The following is a 22,304-nucleotide window of genomic DNA, read 5'->3' as shown; positions in this document are numbered from 1 at the left end:
CAACTGTACTTTGTATCAAATTCTCTTCTCAGTTTTACTGGGAACCAAGGTGATTTGTGCCAGAAGCTGTGAGCAGGAACATTGGCCTTTCATCTGCCACTTTCCTGGAGGCAAGGCAAGATTTTTAACTGTCAAATTCACTCATCAAATGCAAAGTAACATTTGTTTTAATCCACCAAGGTCACAGGAGATGTTGATTCATTTGACTGTGTCTTAAAACACAAATAATAAAGGCACACATATAATTGAAGAATTTTGTTTGGTTTGTTTTTTTAACAAGAAAGCAGAGCATAAAACCAGCATCAGTTACTGTCAGGAATGGAAATGCAGGAATTCAGAAAAAGAGTACAAAAGGAAAAGCTAAGGAATGAAGTTTCTTTTACAGAGAGCTCACAAAGTGGCTGCACATATTTATGTTCAGATAAGACTTGGGTTTAGTGACAAGACAGTGCTTTTCATGTTTGTTTTTGCAGTCAGTCCAACTCTTTTGACTTCAAATGTCTTTGCGCCATTCTGTGTTATTCTCTTATCCAAGCTCAAAAATCATATTTGAGCATTACTCTGCTGTAATAACATTGCTATAAAATACATGCCAAGTTAATTTTTCATGGAAACTATTAATGAGTGTTCAGTCAAAAAGAATTAATAAATAAGTGAGGATTTTTCTTCTTTTCAATGGGATTTGATCTGGATTTTTAATTTAAAAACTTCTCCAAGTGATTTAACAGCCACTGATGAGGAGATCTTCAGCAAAATCCTCCATTGTGTTCAGAAACTCCTGACAGGATGGACAGGCTGTATTTGAAGGCCACCACTCAATCCAAGTGCTGGAGTCCAAAGGGTATTGGAATCTAAGAAGACAACAGAAAATTATAATTTGCTGCTAAGATTTGGGAAGGAAAATGTCAAATAGAAAAAAAAATACAATATGGAAGTGCTGGCTCTGTGTTCATATTCCTGCTTTAATGTGCACATCTGATACCACATTGTGTGACTGCTGCTTGAATACTTTCAAAATTAAATCAGTTCTGTTCCTCACCAGAATTATTACATACAAACACTTTAAGATTAAATCTCAGCATATCCTGGTGGTAAATTACTTACTTGAAACTGTAACCAATGGTTATCTTTAGGGCTTCTTTTCCCATGATCAAATACTGCTCTCCTGGGTTCAATTCAACTTCTGTGCAAGTCTTCTTTTTAACAAAGGTTATTTCATTGTTTTTTTGAGCAAAAGCCTGCCCTGAAAAAAAAAAAAAAAAAAACAAAAAAAACAAATCAAGAATTGGACAGTTACAAAGAAAGAATTTCCAGTAATTCATATATTAGATAGAAAACACTAAAATGTTCTACAGTACTGCACAGCCAGGGGATCTCTTTGCCACTGTTCTATAACAGGAAAATTTAATTATATAAAACATGTCTCTTGTAAAAGATTTTTCAGTTAAATCTGAATGGTAAATAAGCCTTGTGCACATTAAAAAATTTAATATTGCAGTAATGTTAAGGAAACATGGGATGCTTAAACTCAGAGGACAAAGGGGTGAACATCAGCTTCAGTTCCACAGGCCCTACAGGTAAGACAATGAGTGCCCAAGAGCATCCCAACTCTTTTTTCCCAGGAGCAGAAACATGGAACTCACCCCTTTTATAGAGGTCCAGAAGATTTGCAGAATACTTCACAAAAAACCCCTCCTCACTGCGAGACAAGATATTCACTTTATAAACTGCAGAAAGACACAGAGCAGAACCTGGTTATTCCTTGTTCCTGCCATGCATCCTGAGTGTCTTAGAGGTGCTCAGAGGGAGAATTTTGGTTTTTTTACAAATGGGAATGCAATGGTTCCAGGGGCAGAAAGCACTGGGAAGTGCCACCCACGCCAGATCTGAGGGAAGCTGTGGGCAGAGCTCACCTTTCTCTACATCACTCTATGCCACTGGCAGCCACACTGAATTTCTGAGCACTACAGCTGTAATTTGAACAAGATGCTGTGCAGCAGCAGCAGCCAGAGCACAGAGCCATGTGAGAGCAGGAAGAGGCAGTGGGAGCCCCCTTACCATAAGCAGTGTCCCCCTGGCAGGCAGCCTCTCTCCTGCTCTCAGCAGTCTCCGGCCCCCCGAGTCTCTCCTGGACTTTACCACACTCAGCTGTGAGGAGAAAGGGAAAGGCAGAAGTAAGAGAATGCCAGCATGTCCCCAAAGAAAACATGCACTTCCATCATCCTGCATGGGAAAATTAGCTGAGCAACTCCATTAGTATGGGATTGCATGCTGGAACAGTGAATATTTAAAATAAACCTCGAACACCAGAGTTAATCCAGTCAGACTTCCGTGATCACACTGCACATAGCTTTAAATTTCTTTTTAATGTAACATTTGCAGGGGAAACAGCTGTGTTCTTGTGGGGACTTTTTCCTTATGTTCAGTGTGGCTTTGTTCAAAGCACTACCCTGCATTTTCCCACAAAGTAAAATGAAAAAACATCTTCAAATAAAGCTTACCTTCCATGCATTTGCATTCATCTCCTTCACACAACCTCATCAGTTTTTCATCTCCATAGGGGTTATAAAGTATGGTGCATCTTTTGTCTAGAAGATCCAGAAAGAAATAAAAAATACATGTAGAAAATCAAAGTCTGAGACGTCAACACTGAAATTTGGCGAGGCAAAAGTCACATGAGCTTCAAATAAAATGGAGTAAAAAATCTGTTAAAGCTGGGAAAATGTAATTCTTTGGAAGGAATACAGAGCTAAAAGGCAAACAAGGATGTGAAGAGCTGGAGCACATACCTGGTGCATGATATTCATACACAGTGAAGGTGGCAGGGTTCAGCATTCCAACCTGGAAAAGCTGACTGATCCTGAAGCCAACACACAGGAACTTGTGAGCTGGCACCTGTTGGAGAGACACATGAACTAAGGAGTTCTAAAGGTGGCAAAATTATTCCAAAGAGTAAAAGCAGTGCTTACAGTCAGGGGAGGGGTAACATACAGAGTCTATCTGCACAAGAACATGCCCATCTTTTATCTCATAATCTGCTATCAGCTGATCAACTCCACTCGCAAGCTGCAGGGCACAGAAAAAGATGAAGAACAGTAAATATTGCAGCTCTGTCATATAAAGCCAGCAAGGGAAGAACCATTCTTGAATACTTGCAGTAGATAAATCCTCTGGATTGGCCTCCACTCCACTGACCAGCCCTATGTCCATCACAGCGTGAGCAGAGCCCGAGCGGGGCTCCCTGGCACTGGGCCTGTACCTGAATTAGATTAGAGCCAGTGTGAGTTAATTATAACTGAAATGAAACAGTTAATTATAACTGAAATTAAACACACCTGTTTGAATATAATCCCAGAAAAACCTGAGGAAAACTCTGTCAACATTTAGGCCCCAGTAAACTCATAATGAAGCAAAACAGACCAGATGAATCCATTCAGATTTCTGCCAATACCATGCATGAAGAAGCTTTTAATGCTCATGTTCCAGGAGAGCCCAAATATAACCTGAACACTCCTCCCCACAGAGATCATGACCCCTGGCTCTAATTCAGTTCACACATGTACATAACAGTGAGGAAACAGAAAGAAAAGGCCAGGAGAGCTGATGGAATTATTAATAAAAACCTCACTCACTTACTTTGCACAAGCCTCCAGGCGCCCCAGGGGTTCCCCCTCTCTTCTTATGCGACCTGTTCGTGGCAAGTGGAGCCAAAGAATTTCAGAACTCTCCAGAAGCTGCAGCCCCAAACTCTCACAAAGCATTTTCACACTTGGAAGGTAATTCTTTACATTGTTTTGGTGGCTGTTTTTATAGGAAATCATTATCCAGCCACAAACAAATGACATTTACCTCCTTGGTAATTCAGGTGAAATGACAGCTTTAAGGTTTAATGTAGTTTATTGTGTTGTTTATATTGTTTAAACTCAGAATTTGGTTCTGTCCTCTGTTGTAATTGGACTAGAACTCTCAGTTCTTTGTAGAAGTCACTGTAACCTCTCCCACTCCCCATCCTATTTCTTTCCTCTCATTTCCCCACCTGTAAAAACTCTTTCATAAATGATGAAAAATGAACCTAACAGAAATAAAGTAAATATTAATTCTATTCACAAAAAGGCAATCATTTCAAATAGGGCTCAAAAAGCTTTTATAAATTTCTTTTACAGTTTTGCATTTAGAAAGTGGCAGAATTTTTTTCTTTCTTAATAAAAAAATACTCATAAAAATCCAGGATTTTTCCCCTCCCTCCCTTGCACTGACCTGAGTAGCAACATTTAAAATTATATTAACCCTTTACCATCATCTCTCTTGGGAACAATTTTCAGTTCAAAGTTACAGGACTCTTCAGAAGTACCAATGGTGTTGTACACCGTCCTCACCTGCACACACACAAATAAATCAGACAAAACAGAAGCAGCAGTAAACAATCCTCAAAACTGGCATAAAACTGTAAAAACTCACACTGGGAAGAATAGAAACAAGTCTGGTTTATTGGTAATATAAAAATACCAGCAAAGCAGAGCCAACAAATAATCAGCATAGAAAGAAATGGGGAGTTTTTGAGCAAAACCACAGCATATTAAGAAAAGAGAAATTCCATTTAAAAAACCTGGCTGCATACTTACATTTACTGTAGCTATGCCAGTGCTGCTGCCAGTGCTTACATACAGATCATCTCGCAAAGGTGCCTAAAGAATTGGTGAGGAACAAGAAGTTGCACATTAATAATAAAGATTAGCAACAATTAGCAACAATTCAGGTCAGCTGATCTGCTTGTCTTGCTTACATTCCAAATATGTTACAGCTTCTGCAGAAATACTAAATTTAAATGAATATTCAAATATATTAAATTTACCAAGATGCTAAGCATTCTGGTTTCCTTTTTTAAAGCAGTATTATTCACTCACTGTCATAGTTCTTCCCACGAAATTGTCTTCTGTCAGTTTAAATAAGTTCAGGGCTCCACCATTTTTGTAGGACACTTTAACATCCATGTCCAAACGCAGCCGTTTGACAAGAAGGGCATATTCAGTCAGGGCCTCAAGGGCATTGATAGTGTCCTGTCAGAAACCAATCATAAAAATTAACTCCAGAGATTCTATTTATAAAATTTCAGTTTATTTTAATGAAGAGAAGTCAGATTTGCCAGAGACCAAGAATATCATGGCAATGGAGCCACTTGATACTGATCCCATACACAGGAGTCTGATGTTGGCAGTGTTATCATTTAATTGAATTATCCTCTTCAAATGTTGCTATCACAGAATCATGGAATGGTTTGGGTTGGAAGGGACCTTAAACCCCTCTCATTCCAGGGACACCTCCCACCAGACCAGGTTGCTCCAAGCACCATCCAACCCAGCCTGGAATGTCCAGGGATGGAAAAAAATGTTGATACTTGAGGAATGAGGACAAAATATGTAAAAGCACACCTGAGTTGAATGAAATCCTCCCCCATATCTCTGTTCTTCAGAGAGCCATTTGATGATGGGCTTGGCATAGTCTCCATCCCCTCTCAGCAAAGTAGTGAGCAAGGCATAGGCTGTGGTTTCAACCATTTGTGCAGTGACAGAGCTGGGGGTTGGCTGCTCTTGTGCTTTGAAAGCATCTTTCCAAAACCTGTAGATGGGGGGATCACCTGCAGGAGGAGAAAGAGGGTTCAGGTGCAAGCCCAGCAGCAGCTCTGCTACACCAGGTGAGGCACTGCCCAGCCAGGGCCAGGAGATGGGCAGGAGCTCACTCTGCACCTACCAGGCATGGAAACCCAACTCTCCTACACTAAAACTGATGTTTGCCAAGTGCTGAGTACAGATGGGGACAGGGCTGGCCAGGAGCAGTGGGGATGGAGCAGTACCTGTGACAGAGGCCTCTCTAGGGCAGAATGCATTCAGTACCTGTGACAGAGGCCTCTCTCTGTAGGGCACTGGGATGGGGCACAGTAACTGTGACAATCCCTCTGCAGGGGCAGTGGGATGGAGCAGTACTTGTGACAGAGGCCTCTGCAGGACAGAATGGATTCAGTACCTGTGACAGAGGCCTCTCTAGGGCAGAATGGATTCAGTACCTGTGCCAAAGGCCTCTCTAGGGCAGAATGGATTCAGCACCTGTGCCAAAGGATGGATTCAGTACCTATGACAAAGGCCTCTCTCCTCAGGGCAGAATGGATTCAGTACCTATGACAAAGGCCTCTCTCCTCAGGGCAGAATGGATTCAGTACCTATGACAAAGGCCTCTCTCCTCAGGGCAGAGAAGGCCTCTCTCGCCGCGCCGTGCTTGGGGTCCAGCAGGGCCAGCGCGTAGGCGGTGATGGCCATGGTGAAGGGGCTCTGGGCCTGCTGCACATTCTGCACCAGGTAATCCCCTGCTCTGCTCCTGGCATCGTGGATTTTCTGAAAACATGGACAGCTTACAGCTCACAGCCATCTCAGTGAGCCTACAGAAACACAGCTTCTCTCTCAGGACTGTACAGATAGAGAATGTCTTCTACAACAGCTTATAATGAATCCTGAAGTTCCTTGTTGTTCTTTTGCTGGCTTTGAAAGACAAAGACTAACAAAGCAAAGACATCTGTGAAACTGAAAAAACTCCCGACTTTAAAAAAAAGGTTAAAGAAAAGGGAAGAAATTAGAAGCCCAGAGCACGCCAGCTGGCAGAAATAAAAATAATGTTTACCTGAGTTGGACATATTTTCATTGACTTGTCAATTCCAATAATAGAAAATGCTGTGAGATACAAAGATTTTTCTTTAGCTTCTCGAGGTAATGTACCCTACAAAAACCAAATAATAAAAATAATGAAATATAAGTAAAAGTTCATTTAAATAATAGAACTTCTCAGTGTTAAGTTGTGGAAACAAATAGAAATTCCTGTAAAAACTATCAGCTTAGTTAAACCTGAAAATACATTGACTCTTTAGAAGGTAATAGCTCATTTGTAAAAAAGAAACCAAAATATATATAACCAGGACTATTAGATTATGAAATGTACCTAAACATTCTTTTTCTGAATATCAAGAAGTGGCAAGCAGCTACTTTTTGTGGGAAAACAGAAAGGTCTGCAAGACTGTGCTGGGCTTTAAATGAATTTAGAATAAAGAGAAAAGTTTTCTTGAATGAGTGTTTTGATGAAATAAAACCTAAAATATGAAACACTTTATCTCCTGGTGCCTTCAGCTTCTACTGCCTAAGCACAGAAAAGGTTTGGGTTTCATACCTGCAGTTTCACAGGTTGGTAGTTTGAAAATTCATGGAATGACCCATCTGACATCTGACAGTTGTCAATCAGCCACAGAAGGGAATCACAAATAGACATTTTATCAAGATTAATGTATTGATTCACTTGTCCAAGGATCCTTAAAGCAAAAGCTGTCAACCTGCCAAGGGAAGCAAAGAGGTGCTGCTTGTTTAGATTGGCAGGTACTGCAGAGGGTACACATAAATTTACTCTGCTTAGGATTCTGTATCCTACACAATTCCATGATGCAAAGGGATAATGAAAGTTAATTTTAAATTTAACTTAACAAATAGGCAGTAACTACTGAAATAATTTTAAACCAGGATCAATTCCCATGTTTCAGGGTAAGAACTCATTCCATCCCAAAGCCATCTTGGTTGTTGTGGTGTGAATTATGGACACAAAGAAAAGGTCTGGCAAGTGAAACCAAGGAATTAAAAGATATTATTCAGAGTTGTAAGCACTGCTTAAATCTCCACCACAGCCTTGTCTGGTGCTTACTGAAAATATGAAATAAGGCTTTTTCCAGCCCAAACCCCTTTCAGCTCACCATGTGCTAGCTTGCCCATTCTTCCACATGCTGTAGGAGCAGTCAGCATTCCTGAAGGACGAGATGCTCACAATTCCTGAGGCATACATCAGGCACAAGCAAAGTTATGAGAAAATCATATTTGCTCCCTCAGATCTATCACCCTTCTCACTCAGCAAAGCACCTCTACAACCCTGAAGCAAGAGAAGCAGCAGATTTTTCTACCTTCTTTCATCTTCCTCCTCATCTGGGTCCTGGCGCTCAGGGTCTCAGGGCCCAGCAGGTGCCAATTGTCCGACTCCTCCAGGTAGCGGAACACGTAGAACACGGGGGCAATGCTCATCAGCTCAGCCTCTGCACTGCCCCTGGGCAGGCTGCTCAGCACCTGCAGGCCCCTGGGGCTCAGCACCGTGCCAATCACTTCACCCAGAAGATGTCCTGTGCAAGGAAAAGCCCCAAGACTGATTGAAACAACAGGTCGTGAAAGCGAATCCAAGGGCAGAATCTGTGAGCAGCCATTCTTTGGGAAGTGTTTGAATTTCTACGCTAAAGGGGACTTGCAAAGCCTTGTCTCAAAAGAAAAGAATAAATCAGATTAATTTAGTACAAAATATTAAAGGAAAGATACATATGCAGTGCACTAAAATTTTCTATTTACCTTTTACACTGACACTTCTGTCAATTTGTGTTTTAGGGACCAGATTTGGTGGGACTTTGTATCGAAATTCTTGTCGTCTCTTGATTAAACCTGAAATTGAAGATATATATATATATATATATATATATATAAATAAAATACTGCACAATCTAAATCAACAGATGATTCAGCTGTAATTGACAGATTGAAGGTTACAACTTAGAATTCAGTAATCAAAATACCAAAACTTGACAACCAGAAATATTCCCAAATGCACAGGCAAACAACATCAAGCTTTGAAAAGGAACAGGTGAAAAGTCTTTATCTTTCTTTTGTTACAAAAAAAAAAAAAATTTAATCTGAACCTAAACTTTGTGGTTTCTTTGGTTAAATGAGAACATATTCTATTCCCATTCATAAAGCTGAGGAAAGCTTACAACCAAATCACAGTAAAAGATATATCTAAAGATTCCTTTAAGAAATTAATCCAAATTCCCTTAAGCCAAGGCAGGAAATCCTTGGGGAAGGATATATTTACAATATCTCAGGAAGGAGAAACTCCAAGTTTTTCACATTATGAAAAACTTGATTATCAAGAATCAAGACCAGGAAAAAATAACACAAAGACACTTCATTAATTTTCTTACCATAAACACCCTGTGGATCCAAAGTGAAACCTGTATGGAGTTCTTTCTTAACGCCTTCTGGCTGGGATCATTACGAGGAAAGAGGTAGAAAATGGAAACATTTTTGTTTAATCAAATATATCAGCTGAAACAACAGGTTAAATCCACAGTATGTTTGCCTTCTTTTTCTGTAGTTTGACCTAACTGTTGTAAACATGAATTTTAGTGCTCTAGCTCACACAATTCTTGAGAAAATTTGACAAATTGTTAAAGTTAAACCTTAGGAAAGGAAAAGATCACGTTTCAGTGAAAATCCAAACCAAGCAACTAAGAATCAAGTATTCTCCCTTGCTTACAAAGTCTAATCTATTTTTTTTTATACATGTAATCTCTCAGTTCTTATAATCAAGGTTTAAAAATGAGTGTGCTCAAATACTCAGCCATTCCTTTTTCCAATGCACACGCCTCAGTGAATTCAAGAACGTTGTGTGATATTAAAATAAAGCAAAAACTCTATATTGACTCAACTGAACCTTAATTGGCGTTCAAAAATGCTTAAAAAACATGGAGATTTTTTTCCTTACCACGACACGTAAAGTTTTAACTACAATTTCACTGTTCCTGGGCGTCAGCAATGTGAAGTTGACAGTGTGAAGACCCAATTCCAGTGGGAGGATCCGGAATGTGACTGCTGAGGAAGAGCCAGCATCCAGATTCTTCAATTTACAGCTCTGCATCCTCGAGCCTGCACTTGCAGAATCTCCAAAGGTACAGACTCCATTTCCAGCTGCTATTTTAACACAGTACTGAAAGGTGGAGAGATTTTAATGTTTCATTTCCGTGGCAGGTACGACACCAGAGAAATATCAAATCCTGTACTGAGCATTCTGTTACTGTAATGCTACTTCTCTGTTTCTGCCTTAAGGACTGAAGAACTCCCATCCAAGGATCTTGAATACTCCCAGGGAAAATGCTTTTTTAGTTTATTATTTCAATCCTTCTGCAGGACTCATAACACAAATTACCTTAATTGCAGAGGCTTTATGGTTATAAACAGATCCTTTTAACTCGATTTGCTCCCCTCGTACCACGGAATAAGGAACAAAAATGCTCAGGAAAATATCCTTCACAACTTGGATTTCCAAAGGTGCAGCAACACAAATACCTGAGAGAATTAAAAACATGAAAGCAGAGTGTCTCATCCACCCTTGTGATAGACAAGTTTGAAAAGGTCTTGACATGCTATAGTGATGATTTATGATTTTTCAGTGTGTACTGTGAACAGTCCAAGCTTTTTAAAAGTTCCCAGCTTTTTGCTTCCTCATCCAAGCTCCTCTCACAACTCCTCACACCCCAGCTGACCTGAACCTCATCCAGGTTCTTCGGGTTTCTTCTTTCCAAAGAAATTCTCTGCATGGATTACCAAATCTCTTGGAAAATCTCAAATACCTGAGCCCCAGGTAGCAAGACAATGTAAAGTTTTCCAGGGAAGAGTTACTCAATATTTTTTCTTCTTCTTACTCTCTATGAGCCACTGTCACACACAAGACAGGCTTTGTTCTCCCAGCCCCTGACACTGACATGACATGAAGTGATTTACTTTCCCTAAAATACGTATTTTTGTTTTCTTTCCCTATCAACCAGAAAATGAACATTTTAGAACATGAGTGTCAAACTCATTGAGAGGGTCTACAAAGCTTCCTGATCCTTTAGCTCCAAACTAGCTGGGTTGCAGGACCTACCTTTATTTGAAATGCCAACACCTTGTACTTCCCAGGTGGTCAGTGAATCAGGCAAGGTGACAGACAGAGTCTTGGACCTGTGTTAAAAGTGTTTTTACATTTATCCATTACCAATCACCATTTGTTAACAGCACAGCTCATCACCAGCAGCACCACAGGAGAGACTCAGGGAAGCTCTGAGCCAGAACACAGGAATTCTGGATTGTGGTTTGAATAAACTTGGTTTAACTGATTTCACAGAAGCTGCTACTTAGCAAGGTCCAAAGTGAAAGGAAAAATGGCTCAACAATCTGGGCATCACACAGCACATGGAGAGGAACATGGCAGGAATAGTTTGTTTGGATAAGACTCCATTTCAGCACACATCTCAGGTACAACTAAGTTACCCAATTTACCTCAGTTTCACCACTTCCTTTCTGTAAAGTTGATTTGAGAAAAGCAGTACCTTGAAGAAACTTGGTGAACTTCCCATAACCAGCTTTCAGGGAAGTAGCTACGAACTTGTGCCTCATCCATTTCCAAGAGAGACTCAAAATCTGAAGAACATAAATAAATCAAGTTAAAAACCCCTGATACAAGAAAAAAGGTATCAAAATACCCTCAGTCAAAAATCTGTGTTCATCCCACTTCATATATTTACACATGTGAATACCTGTCCAATATCCTGACAGATCACCTTGTTAACAAGCAATTATAGGGAGATAATGGAAGACAAGGAATTTAACCCTCCCACAGATCTTTCCTGAGGTGTTACCCAGTGGTTGTCTCTGGCCTAGGCAAAGGATTCAAATTTGGCATTCAAGTTTACTCTCAATAGTCTCTGATTGCTGCTCTGCTTGTTCTAAATGTGGGTGAACAGAACAGAGAGCTGAACACAATAAAGAACTGCTCTCCTGCCCTCCTCAGGGATATTTAACTAAAACTTGGGGAGAGTGGTCAAATTCTGTCTGGAACAACCCTGCCAGGTACCAGGGAGGGGTTTATAGATTCCATCACCTCTCCATGCCCTGTCCTGCCGGAGCAGGACGCCCAGAGCTCTCATACTCACGCATTCTGGCCAATATCAGGAGCTTGTTTGGCTCTTCCAGCCGCAGCTTGTTGGCAAATTCACAGCAATTCGTGAATGCAGAAATGCAGTTCTGGCCCCTCTGAATCCTCTGAGCTCTGTCCCTGCAGGTATCAGAGACTGGATAAGTTTTTACTCCAGTCCAGCAGCACATCTGGGCTTCTCGGTCTCGGTATTTGGCCACTGAAATAAAAATAAAACAATTAGCTTCCTTGAGATGAAGTTTTTATTTCCAAATGGATCTGATTTTTTAAAATAATGATATACATAGAAATATTTGTAACACCTTCATCGAATATCTTTTTCTTGAAGTCAGATCGTTTGGTTCTTAACACTTCATTGCAAGGTTCACCTGTCCAGAAAAATAAAAAAGTACACACAACATGAACTTTTCTTGTAGTAGAATTGTCCTCTTAAAAATAACTCCACAAGATCACATTCCAAATGAACGAAACTTTTTTATGTTTGCTGTTTTAATTACATAGTTATTTTAATTTTGATTACAGTAACTGTTCCACAAGATGCTTTCCCCCCTCAAAAATCATCAGTATATGCACCCCTGTGAGTTCCAAGATAATAACTGAGAATGACAATGGAACATTTCAGAAAATGCACAGTTCCATGCCTGGACCACAGGGATGTACCTGCTTCCTCTGAGTCATCAGCATTTGCATTAGTGAGGAAGGTGAGCCCGGCCATCCTGAACACAGCAATGTTGTTCTGTCCTCCCCCAGCCCCACAGCCAAGGTCACTCTTCTCCAGCTGCAGCATGATCTGAGGAGAAACACACATGCCATGCTACCAGGATGTCCTCAGAAGACAGCCTGGAAAGGCTCTTTGTGAAACAAAGAAGGAGATCATACTCTCCATGGCTCCTTCAGCAAGGAGCTCTCCACTGCAACCTGGTTTTGGCCAGGTCTGTGGAGCTCTGATGAGAGAGTTCAGATCTACTTTTAAAATCACAATTTATGTCTACTGAATTTAAAAGATTGTAAACTGGTTCTTTTAATAATTTTGGACTGTAGATTTAAACAAACAACTTTCACTCAGCCTTGAACTGCTCTGCTGCCCATTTTCAGGCTGGCTGAGTGCATGACACGTATCAGTTATTGCATGTGAAATGAAACAAAGAGCAACTGGATTTCCTTTTTTGGCTGCTACTTCACCTTTTCCATTGCCCTCTTCCTTCTTCCTGTGACTCCATATATTGCCTTGTCAATAGATGACAAAGCAACAAAGGTATTGGGCTGGGTTTCTATGGTGAGTGATACAACATCTGCTGGTTTCAGTGTCTCTTTGCTTGACTGCAGCTTAATCTATAAATTGAGAACAAAGATTGGTAATTTTGAAAGCACATTGTTCTGAAATCAATCCAGCTAATGGCAGGCACTTACTGTAATCATTTTAGTGTTAAAGAACTTGTGTAAGTCCAAGATAAAATCTGACCATAAAAGGAATGCACACCCACAAATTTGAGTGTCTATTTTGCTACTCACATCAAGACTATTCCCACATTTCTGTTCCACATTCAGCCAAACTGAATCAGCCACTAACTCTGCAGCTCCTTCTCCCATGACTATGTAGTAAACAATGAGACGTGCTGAAGGAACCATCTCTTGGGTTATCTGTAAAGTTAGGTGGTCATACTGCAAATCCTTAATTCTCTCCTGAGTTCCAAAGCTCACTGTCTTCCCTTTTGATGTGATCTATAGTTTAAAACAATGATGGAGAATAAAAAAGTCAAATTTTATATTCAGTTTATTTTTCACATGTAATAATTATTTGAATTTATATCTTCCACTAAAAAGAAGTGCTGTCTCTGCACTTCTTGTCCTTCGTCTACATTTCACCTTCTGAAATAGCTCTTGAGACCAACACTACTTGTCCTCAACCACAGTCAATGTCAGAGAAGAATTTTTTTTAAAAATAGACCATATAAATATAAAATTTAAACATGAGACTATTATTTTTTTTCCTATAAAGCTGACAGATTGTATCTGAAAGGAAGCAGTTGCCTGAGCTGCACATATTCTATGCTGAGGATAGTTCTTGACTGTTGAGGATTTTCATCCATGACCATCCATATTAAATTACAATGCAACATTTTATGCAGAAACATCTGTTACTCACCAAATAGCTGTAGTGATGTATTTTATCAATGTAATGACTTTGTGGATATACATTAATATTTATTACATCCCCCACTTCCAGGGTTTTGTGGTTTGAAGCCCAGTCAATATAGAGATAACTCTGACTCAGGGATGAATAAGCTCTTGCTTCATAACTTTTACTTGCTTGGTTTTCATCTGAAAGATGTGGATCTGCAGTTTTTACCTGGAAAGATAATGAAATGTCTGAATAGTCTGAGTACAGAACGATACCTAAGCAAACAAGCAATGACAATACTAAAATCCTGCTGCAATGTGTTGTTCAGAGGGATTAATAAAAGAGAAGCCAGCTCAAGACCTTATCCTCAAAGAAATAATTGCACCCTTGAAGAAATAATTTAATGGAACAATTTAACTCACTTGAAACTCCAACATTCTGCTGTTTGGTGGGATATTAACAACAAACAAAGCAGTTCCATCACTGGTGCTTGTTTTTCTTCTCCCAGATTCTGAATCCTCTGATATCAACTGAGTCTCAACCATTTGATCATTTAAGGATTTGGCAGTGACAGTTACAGGAACATTCCCGACAAAGTCATCCATGGGGTCTTTCACCTGCACCTGTTCACCAGGACAAAGAAATGGTGACAATTTTCAGGAAGAGTCTTCCAAGCTGCTCAGCTGCTTCTACAACAGGGAGTCAAGAAATGTACAAGCCAACAGAAATGGAAGTGTGTTTATCAGCCATCGAGTGATACAGAGAGAAAATGACCAAGTTTGTGCATGATGGGGTTTTGTTCAATGTGCAACCCCCTGCTCCTGGGAACTGACCTTGATGAAGAAGGGAAGTCCAGGCTTCACAAAGAGAGGAGTGGCAATCAAACTGAGCTTGTAAGGAGAGACAGCAAACCTGACTCCAGTGAACTCCACCTCTCCACTGAGGCCACCTGACAAAACACAGCACCCATGGAACAAATAGCCAAAAATAAGTTTAATCCTCAACTATTGCTACAGTGAGAACAGGCTGCTCTTCCTTACAAGCTTTTGGAAGAAGAACTGAGTATTAAAGGAAGTCTGATATTATGAAAGTCAGCCTTGCAATTTTCTTTTCTAGTTGTGTTCACATTTGCAGAAGTGTTAAGAAAAATTTCACTTAAAGAGCAACTTACCCCTAGACTCCAGCACTGATGCCACAATATATAAATATGAGCCATCCAGTGCTTCCAGACTGTCAAAGCCTATAGAACTTGCTGCTCTCTTACTGTTAAAATTGATCTGAGCAACTCCATTTTCAATCTGGAAATGAAATAGAAATTATCACTTTATAGCCAATAATTTAGAAATAATACAAAGACCATATGTAGATTCAGTGTGTTTCTGTTCACTGTCTATTTTCAGAGGAAATCAAAGGGTAGAGATGTTTAAATAAAGAATTCTTTATTCCCCAAAATTATTTTAAATTAATCAACCAATGGCAAAGTTTGTGCGAAGGCTCAGCAAGAGGTGGGGATAAAACAGAGATATCTTCACTACATGAGGGAAGGGGATAATTAGTATAGAACTGACTCCCCAGAATAAATCACTATCATTTTGATCTGCTTGTCTCCATTTGATTTCAGTTATTCTGTAATAGACAGCATTGAAGTTATTTCATATAAATTTTAATCACACAGTTTGGCCATGAGAATAATTACAGCAGATTGAAATGCCACTGCCTCAGATGCTGCCTCTGAATTTCATTTCCAAGTGCCTTTCTCTGCCCCTGATGACAGCCTCACACAGGAAAAGTCCACACTGGGGAGTTGTGGATGCAAATTACAACTTGAGGCCCATTCTCACCAAATTTAATGGAAAAACTTCAGTGGGATTGGATCAGTCCTGAGTTATGCATGTGAATTCTACACAAATTTGATTTGCTGCTTCTTACCCTCGTTACATGCATTGCCTGAGGCATCATTCTTTTCTCACTTTCTTCAATTATTCCATAACGAAGAAAAACATCAGCACTGGGAAGCTTTTTGTTGGAAAAATAGCTGAGAATAAAACAATATAAATGCTTTTAAGATTACTTTAATGGCTGCAACAAAGCATTTGTTTTTGAAGAAGAGTAATTGCCTAGGCAAGAGATGGAAAACAAATGTCTGTATTTTAAACACTTCTGTTGAAAAATAATCACTTTGAGAGAATTTTAAGAAGGGTCTCTTAGATTTCTTACACAGCAGAAATGATTTTGATGAAAGAGCTTCTTGAGGAAAGCACAGAGGAAAAGTCTGGACTCAGGAGAAACATTCCTCAGGTAAAAGAAGAGGAGATACAAAATATTCAGGATTCCAAGGCCAATTTCCTCACCTGGCTTTCACAACAATCCTGAAGTTCTCAAATTTATCAGAACTAATGAAGTTGCTCTCTGGCTCGATGGTGATGGAAAAGCTTGGCATTGCTGCAAATTGAGTGGAAAAAAGGTCACTTTGGGGTGTTTTACCCATGAGGCCACAGGTGCTCAGCCACTGAAGGATCATGACCATTTCAAGGGGTTTGAATTCCTGAAAACACTAAAAATGCAGGTTCACAGCATGGGCACACCTTACCATATTCCTTAACTTCAAATTTTGCCACCGCTGAGGTCACAAAATTCTTCTTGTACTTGGCTTTAATCTTCCAAATTCCATATCTATGAAATATCAACAATCAAACAGTTTTTAAGATTAAAATTAATGATAAAAATGGCAATAATTTCCATGAGAGGAAAATTCTGCACCAGATTTTTGGAGGTGTTCAAGGCCTGCTTTGAGCAGATTCTCTTTGACACATCACTAATTATTTGACACTCACTTTAGAGCACTGAAATCAGTTATAAACCAGTTTCTCAAGCCCCTGCTGTCATCCTTCTGCCACCTCAGCAATGCTTCAGCACCCTCTCAAGACTAAAAGGAGAACTGAACAGATTTTTTTTAAATACTGCTGTTCCTGGGAAAGTGCTGGTGATTTGTATGAAACACATATGAAATATGAAATCCCCACGTCTTTGTCACTGTTTATATCTCTACAGTAGAAAGCTTTAATTGTCATTATTGCTCTTTTTTAATTGAGCATGAAAAACCTGCCACTCTGTTCTTTAAGGAGAACACTCTGCCATAAGGTACCTGTTTAAATCATGATTCCACCCTATGGGAAATGTTAGAAATCTCCAAGTTTCAAGTCATTTTCTCCATGCAAAACCACTCTATGACAGCCACTATAAAAAGGCATTATAATGTCAATAATTCACCAAAAAAATTAAATAAATCTACTTAGGATTAGGAGGGATCTTGAAGTCAGGAAAAGAAACTATTCCAGTAAAATCATTTTCTTCCAGAATATCCACTTCTACTTCTTCAGGATCCTTGAAATAAGAGGACAGAATGAGCAGTTACAGATTGTTCTATTAAAAGGGGAATCTTCATCCTTCAGAGGGGATTTCAGAGGCAGCCTGGCCATAATATATTTTTCTTAAATGCTTCAAAGCATAAAAACACAAATATTAGTAGAAAAAAATCAGATGAAATTCTGATAAAATACTTTACTCTAGTTCCACTAAGTAAAAGCTATGCTTAAAATAGCTAAAAAATTACTGTAATAACAAGCCAACTGTTAAAGGCTAAAAAATACAGTAGATACTGATTATTTTTATATCTTAAATGAAACAAACAGTTTAACCCCATACATTATTAAAGTTCCCTCAAAAATTCTTTGTCCAGATATTAAAGATTTTTTTTTTTCTATTCTGGAACAATTTCAGGTCTGGGATTTAAAAACCTCTATCAAACCTAGCAAAATCAATTTTAAATCTTTTAAAAGATGTCTGGCTACCTGCAAAAACATCTAAGAGTTTTATTAAACATTGACTGCAATACTGATTTCCCATCTACCTACCTACCTTTATTTGTTATTAGAGCTACAAAATATTAATATTAAATTCAATTACAACTCACCACAAAAGTCAGGACTGTCTCCCTGTGAGCTGGCTGCAGTTCTTCATTCAGAGAGTAAACTCTGACTTTCACTGTAAGAATTACAGCAATAAGTCTCAAAATCAAAACAACCAAACAATTTACTGATACTTTTAACAAACTCCCAGGAATATCTTTCACTCTGTGCCACAAATTAGTAATTTAGGGTAAGGAGGGCAGGAAGAAGTGATTAACTTTACCAGTGTGATCAAATAATTCAAAGTATTGTTCTGCTGAAAAAAAAATTCTATATCAGCTGATGGCAATGCAACACAAACAAGAGCTTAAACAATTAAATCCTAAATCCTTGGCAGAGTCAGCAAACTTTTAAAATTAAATACCAGCCAGGAGAAGAAGCAGTATTTACCTGACTGATCAGGAGTATAAACTGGTTTGTCTGTATGAATAAAAAGAAACCCATTCTCATAGGAAACAGGAATTTTTTTAAATCTTGTAAAATGTGGAGAAACAGCTTCCAAATACAAATACTTGTCTGAAGTATCTGTTCTTGGTAAATCTGCTGGTTGTACCTGGGGGAGATGAAATAAAGGTTTTTGAAGAGTATTAAAGTATTTTTCATGTATTTTTCCTACAGTATTTTTTTGATGCAAAGAGTATCTGAAAAGTAATTATCAACCCTGTGGTTGAGCATCATTAAACAAAAATATCAACACTCATGTGGATTTATTCTTCCTTCCATGGTAGAGAATGGTTTGGAGTATTAAGCTAAGGATATTCTGAAATTTTGCATTTTATTTATGCCCAGAACTAAATCAGCAAAGTTCAAAGCCCAGTAATGAGGTCACAATAGTAGAAATTATCAGATTTCCATTTATGCACATGATGAATCCTGGCCATAACAAAGCTGCTGCTGTGATTGGTACTTTGATTTGATTCTCTCTATTTTTAAAGTTATGCAATGTTTCTAAAACAGTTTGATTCTATGTTTAACCTCAGTGTTGTTACACTGATTTTATTCAGCGTAATTTCAATTTCAGACCAAAAATCGGGGCATTAGCCCTTCCTCCCCAGTTCAAACAACTGAAAACTTACTGAAACTCCATATTTTTTTAAGCCTAAATGTGATAATAAAAAGAGTGCAAGAAAGGTCTGGATTCCTTACTGTTAAAGTTACAGCATCTTGGAATTTGTTGGCTGGGGTTAAGAAGATCCGAGCAGATGAATACACAACCAGCTTATCTGGGAAGCTTTTCAGGGCAACACTGACTGGAAATTCCTCCTGGTAACCAAAAGCTTGGACTACAATTTTCTCAGAGGCCCCAGCTCGGATGATCTTTGGTGCTGTAAGGACGTATCTGTGCACAGAATATAAAAAAATAACAGATTTCTTTCTAATTTTTCAGATTTCTTACTTCTCTTTCAGAATTCAGTCACATGCAGAATGTTAAAGCAAACAGGATAATCAGGTTATTGTAAGACACTAATTAAAATCCTATTTGGATAGTGCCCTTTGTATTGGCTCTACTTAAATTCTGGATTTATTTACCCAAAAGAGAGGACAACAATCAAATAACATTTCCAGTAAATTCCGTATTTGCTTTTACTTACGTTTTCTCTTGGCTAAAAGTCGTTCCAGAAAATAGCAAAACAATAAAATATATTAAAATAGCCATTGTGCCTGGGACAAGAGCAAACCATAGATGTTAATGAGGGTGGGTTAAACAGCCTCTGCTGTGGCTGAGCAGAAATGCCAACACATTTCACCCACAGTTAATAATTAATGGCAGATCATTCTTTACTAAAACATCATTGCCACTTCCTGAGGAAGCCAGAACTGCTAAACTTAACAATTTTTTAATTTAGCATTTCAATTTTTAATATGTTCACAGCAATCCTGTGTCAGTCCTCACTTTCCTTCTGACAACTGCATAATAAAATAATTTTCAGAGGTAAAAAAACCCCCAACAAACAAAAAGATGGATTCAGTTTGTCCTAAGTAAAATTTTTTTTATAGTTAAAGTGAGTTTTAATTTGTGTCTGAAGTAAAAAAAAGCATTTGATTTATATCAAACAATGTGTGGATGTGTTTGGACCAGCATTATTGTTTTGTTGTTATGAAATAACTTTTCCCTTACAAATTTCTTTTAGCCATTTGTATTCTAGACTATGCCAACTTTCTGACAATTCTATTACAAATAAAACCTGCAATATGGAAATATTAGGGCACAATATATCAACATGCACCGTTTTAAACAGCATTTTGCAAAAAAAAATAAAAATTGAAAAAATTTTCAAAAAACCCCTCACGACCATTGATGAAAAACTTTTGCAGGCCTGGCATTTGGGATAGCACCTCGAAAAATGGGTTTATGTAAAGTTAAATAAAGTTGTGCAAGAATGCTGAAGTTTAAACAAATATTGTGGTCAACCTTTACGGGAAAAGTGTTTACAAAACTGTTTCTGATCAATATAAAGTGATATTACAGTAAGGTCAGCTTCTCACCAAATGTAAGGAACTAGAAGAGAAGCAATAATTGAATAAAAGCTTATAAAATGTAGGATGCTTAAGGTTATTGAAATGAGTGGCCAACATATGTATTATTAAATAGCATTGGGGTGGTATGTAAATGAAAAGGCACAAATAGTGAAGGACACGGGGAGGTGCTTTAAAAGTCTAACAGTAACCTGAAATGGTGTTTTTTAAATCTAATTCTGCTCCTTCTCTACATTTTTCAGAGACACAACCTACTGGTTTTTCAGCCCTGCATTTCACACTTACTTACAGAGATGCTGAATTAACACAATCCAAGTGATAAAAAGATATTTATTTACACGTCTCTGTGAAAATGACTGTGTATTTCCAAAAAGTCCCTTTATATGCAATTTTGTAGTGAGATGCTAACTTGATACACGCATAGAGTAAAGATAAGGATAAAACACCTATCAGCAGAGCAGGTTTTATTGTTTATACAGCGGCTCGGGTTTGAAATAAACCAAAACCCCTCAAGGCTGTGTTGTTTATACAGCGATCTGTGTTTATTGTTTAAACATTATACAGTGATTCGTGCTTTATTTACCACAAACCCCTGAGGGTTCTCCCTGAGGGGACGCGGCGGGAAATGGCGAGGCGGGGGCGGGGCCTCGGCGGCGGGAAGTGGCGAATGGGCGGGGCTTGTGCGAGGCTCCGCCCCTCAGCCGCACCCGCCGCGATCGCCGGCCGGACAAAATGGCGGCGGGGCGGCCCCTTAGGGAGCGGCCTTAAAGGAGCCGCAGCACCGGGGGCTCGGCGGTGCGGGTGGCGATCGCTCGCCGAGGGGCAGCAGGCGGCGGAGAGCTGCCTGGAGAGCCGGTGGCATCCTTCGGGAGCGCTGCGAGGCCGCCCTGCCCGGCCGTGCCGCGGCGGCGAGCGGTGAGCCGGCGTTACCATGTCAACGCAGGTAATCACAGCGGAGGCCTGAGGGGGCGGCCCGCTGACCGGGAAGGGATGGGGGCCGGGAGAACGCGGGGCCCCGATCCCCGGGGCTGGCACTGCGAAAGCCCAGCCTGTCCTCAGGAAGCAGCGGTAAAACCACGAACTGCGCTCCTTGGAACATGAGGAACGCCCCAATGTGGCTTTGCGGTAGCGCGCCAGCATCTTCCTCCCTCTCCTGCGCCTTCCAGTCTCACTGTCCTGATCCTCTATGAATTGTGTTTCTAAATCATGGGTAGAAAACAGTGGCGCTTTTTCTTGCCCCACCTTCCCTCGTCCTTATTTCCTTTCCAGTTTCGGAGGGAAAAAATCCATCACAATGAAGAACATATTCTTAAGGGACAGTGTCATCATTCACAAAGCTCAAAGTTCCCTTCACAGAAGACTTTTCTATCTTAAAGAATGTCTTAAAATGTGCTCCTTGTTCAGTGGGTGGAGGTGTTGGTAAAGCTTTGTCCCTTGGAGATGGTTGCCACAAGGGCTCTGTCACACAGAGTACAGGACTTTTCCTGCCCTTATCTCTGGAGAAATAAATATGTTCATCCCTGAGGGAGGTTTCTGTTAACATTCTCTGGAATTTCCCAGTCAGTCACAGGATAATTTGTTTGCAGAAAGGAAAACTCTGGGAATCTCAGTGCTAGACTGATCCTACTTTTTTTTTCTCGGTTGCGTTTTTCTGCTTGCATTTGTTCTTACTGCAAAGTGGGTGATTTCAAGCTTTGGGAACTGCTCCATCAGTCGCTGGGGCTGTGCTGTAGAAGGGTGGGAATATAAAGGTAAAGTTCTTCCCCAGGCCAGGAAAACTGGATGCTGGCACCCATAGGAGTTGTGGTTTTTGGCAGCTTCTGTAGCACCTTTGTTGTCATGCAAACATTTGAGATTTAGCTTTCTACACAGACTGATAGTTGTTTCAGTTCTTCCAGGTATTGCCATGTGATACCCAGCAT

The 22,304-nt window shown here is 39.6% G+C and overlaps 1 protein-coding gene across 1 annotated transcript; it reads right to left on the bottom strand.

Moving 5' to 3' along the window:
- Positions 1-178: 178 nt before the first annotated feature.
- Positions 179-19,611, bottom strand: C5 (complement C5). The gene is made up of 41 exons (XM_058818162.1): positions 19,497-19,611; positions 19,051-19,243; positions 18,295-18,457; positions 17,910-17,980; positions 17,229-17,320; positions 16,527-16,609; positions 16,288-16,378; positions 15,866-15,971; positions 15,108-15,234; positions 14,770-14,885; positions 14,359-14,559; positions 13,961-14,164; positions 13,327-13,536; positions 12,997-13,146; positions 12,475-12,604; positions 12,117-12,182; positions 11,813-12,013; positions 11,210-11,300; positions 10,765-10,841; positions 10,048-10,187; positions 9,607-9,828; positions 9,044-9,104; positions 8,418-8,507; positions 7,985-8,197; positions 7,781-7,856; positions 7,210-7,369; positions 6,670-6,765; positions 6,215-6,386; positions 5,430-5,635; positions 4,905-5,057; positions 4,623-4,685; positions 4,295-4,376; positions 3,637-3,688; positions 3,157-3,259; positions 2,992-3,066; positions 2,790-2,895; positions 2,502-2,588; positions 2,059-2,148; positions 1,644-1,727; positions 1,105-1,243; positions 179-851 (listed from the first exon to the last, which is right to left on the bottom strand). Exons 1-41 carry the CDS (start codon positions 19,559-19,561, stop codon positions 722-724), a joined length of 5,037 nt encoding a protein of 1,678 aa, XP_058674145.1. The 5' UTR covers positions 19,562-19,611; the 3' UTR covers positions 179-721.
- Positions 19,612-22,304: the final 2,693 nt, after the last annotated feature.

Source organism: Ammospiza caudacuta, chromosome 21 (assembly GCF_027887145.1).
Source record: "Ammospiza caudacuta isolate bAmmCau1 chromosome 21, bAmmCau1.pri, whole genome shotgun sequence".
Taxonomy (NCBI): domain Eukaryota; kingdom Metazoa; phylum Chordata; class Aves; order Passeriformes; family Passerellidae; genus Ammospiza; species Ammospiza caudacuta.
The sequence above is the reverse complement of the archived record's forward strand: the minus strand, read 5'-3'. Positions and strand labels throughout refer to the sequence as shown.

Excerpts from the sequence above, each read along its gene's own strand:
- C5 (XM_058818162.1), bottom strand. The coding sequence starts at position 19,561 with ATGGCTATTTTAATATATTTTATTGTTTTGCTATTTTCTGGAACGACT. Across the intron at positions 4,686-4,904 it reads TCGTGGGAAGAACTATGACA|GCACCTTTGCGAGATGATCT; the intron begins GTGAGTGAATAA and ends CCAATTCTTTAG. Across the intron at positions 1,244-1,643 it reads TCTGGACCTCTATAAAAGGG|GGCAGGCTTTTGCTCAAAAA; the intron begins GTGAGTTCCATG and ends TTTTTTTTTCAG.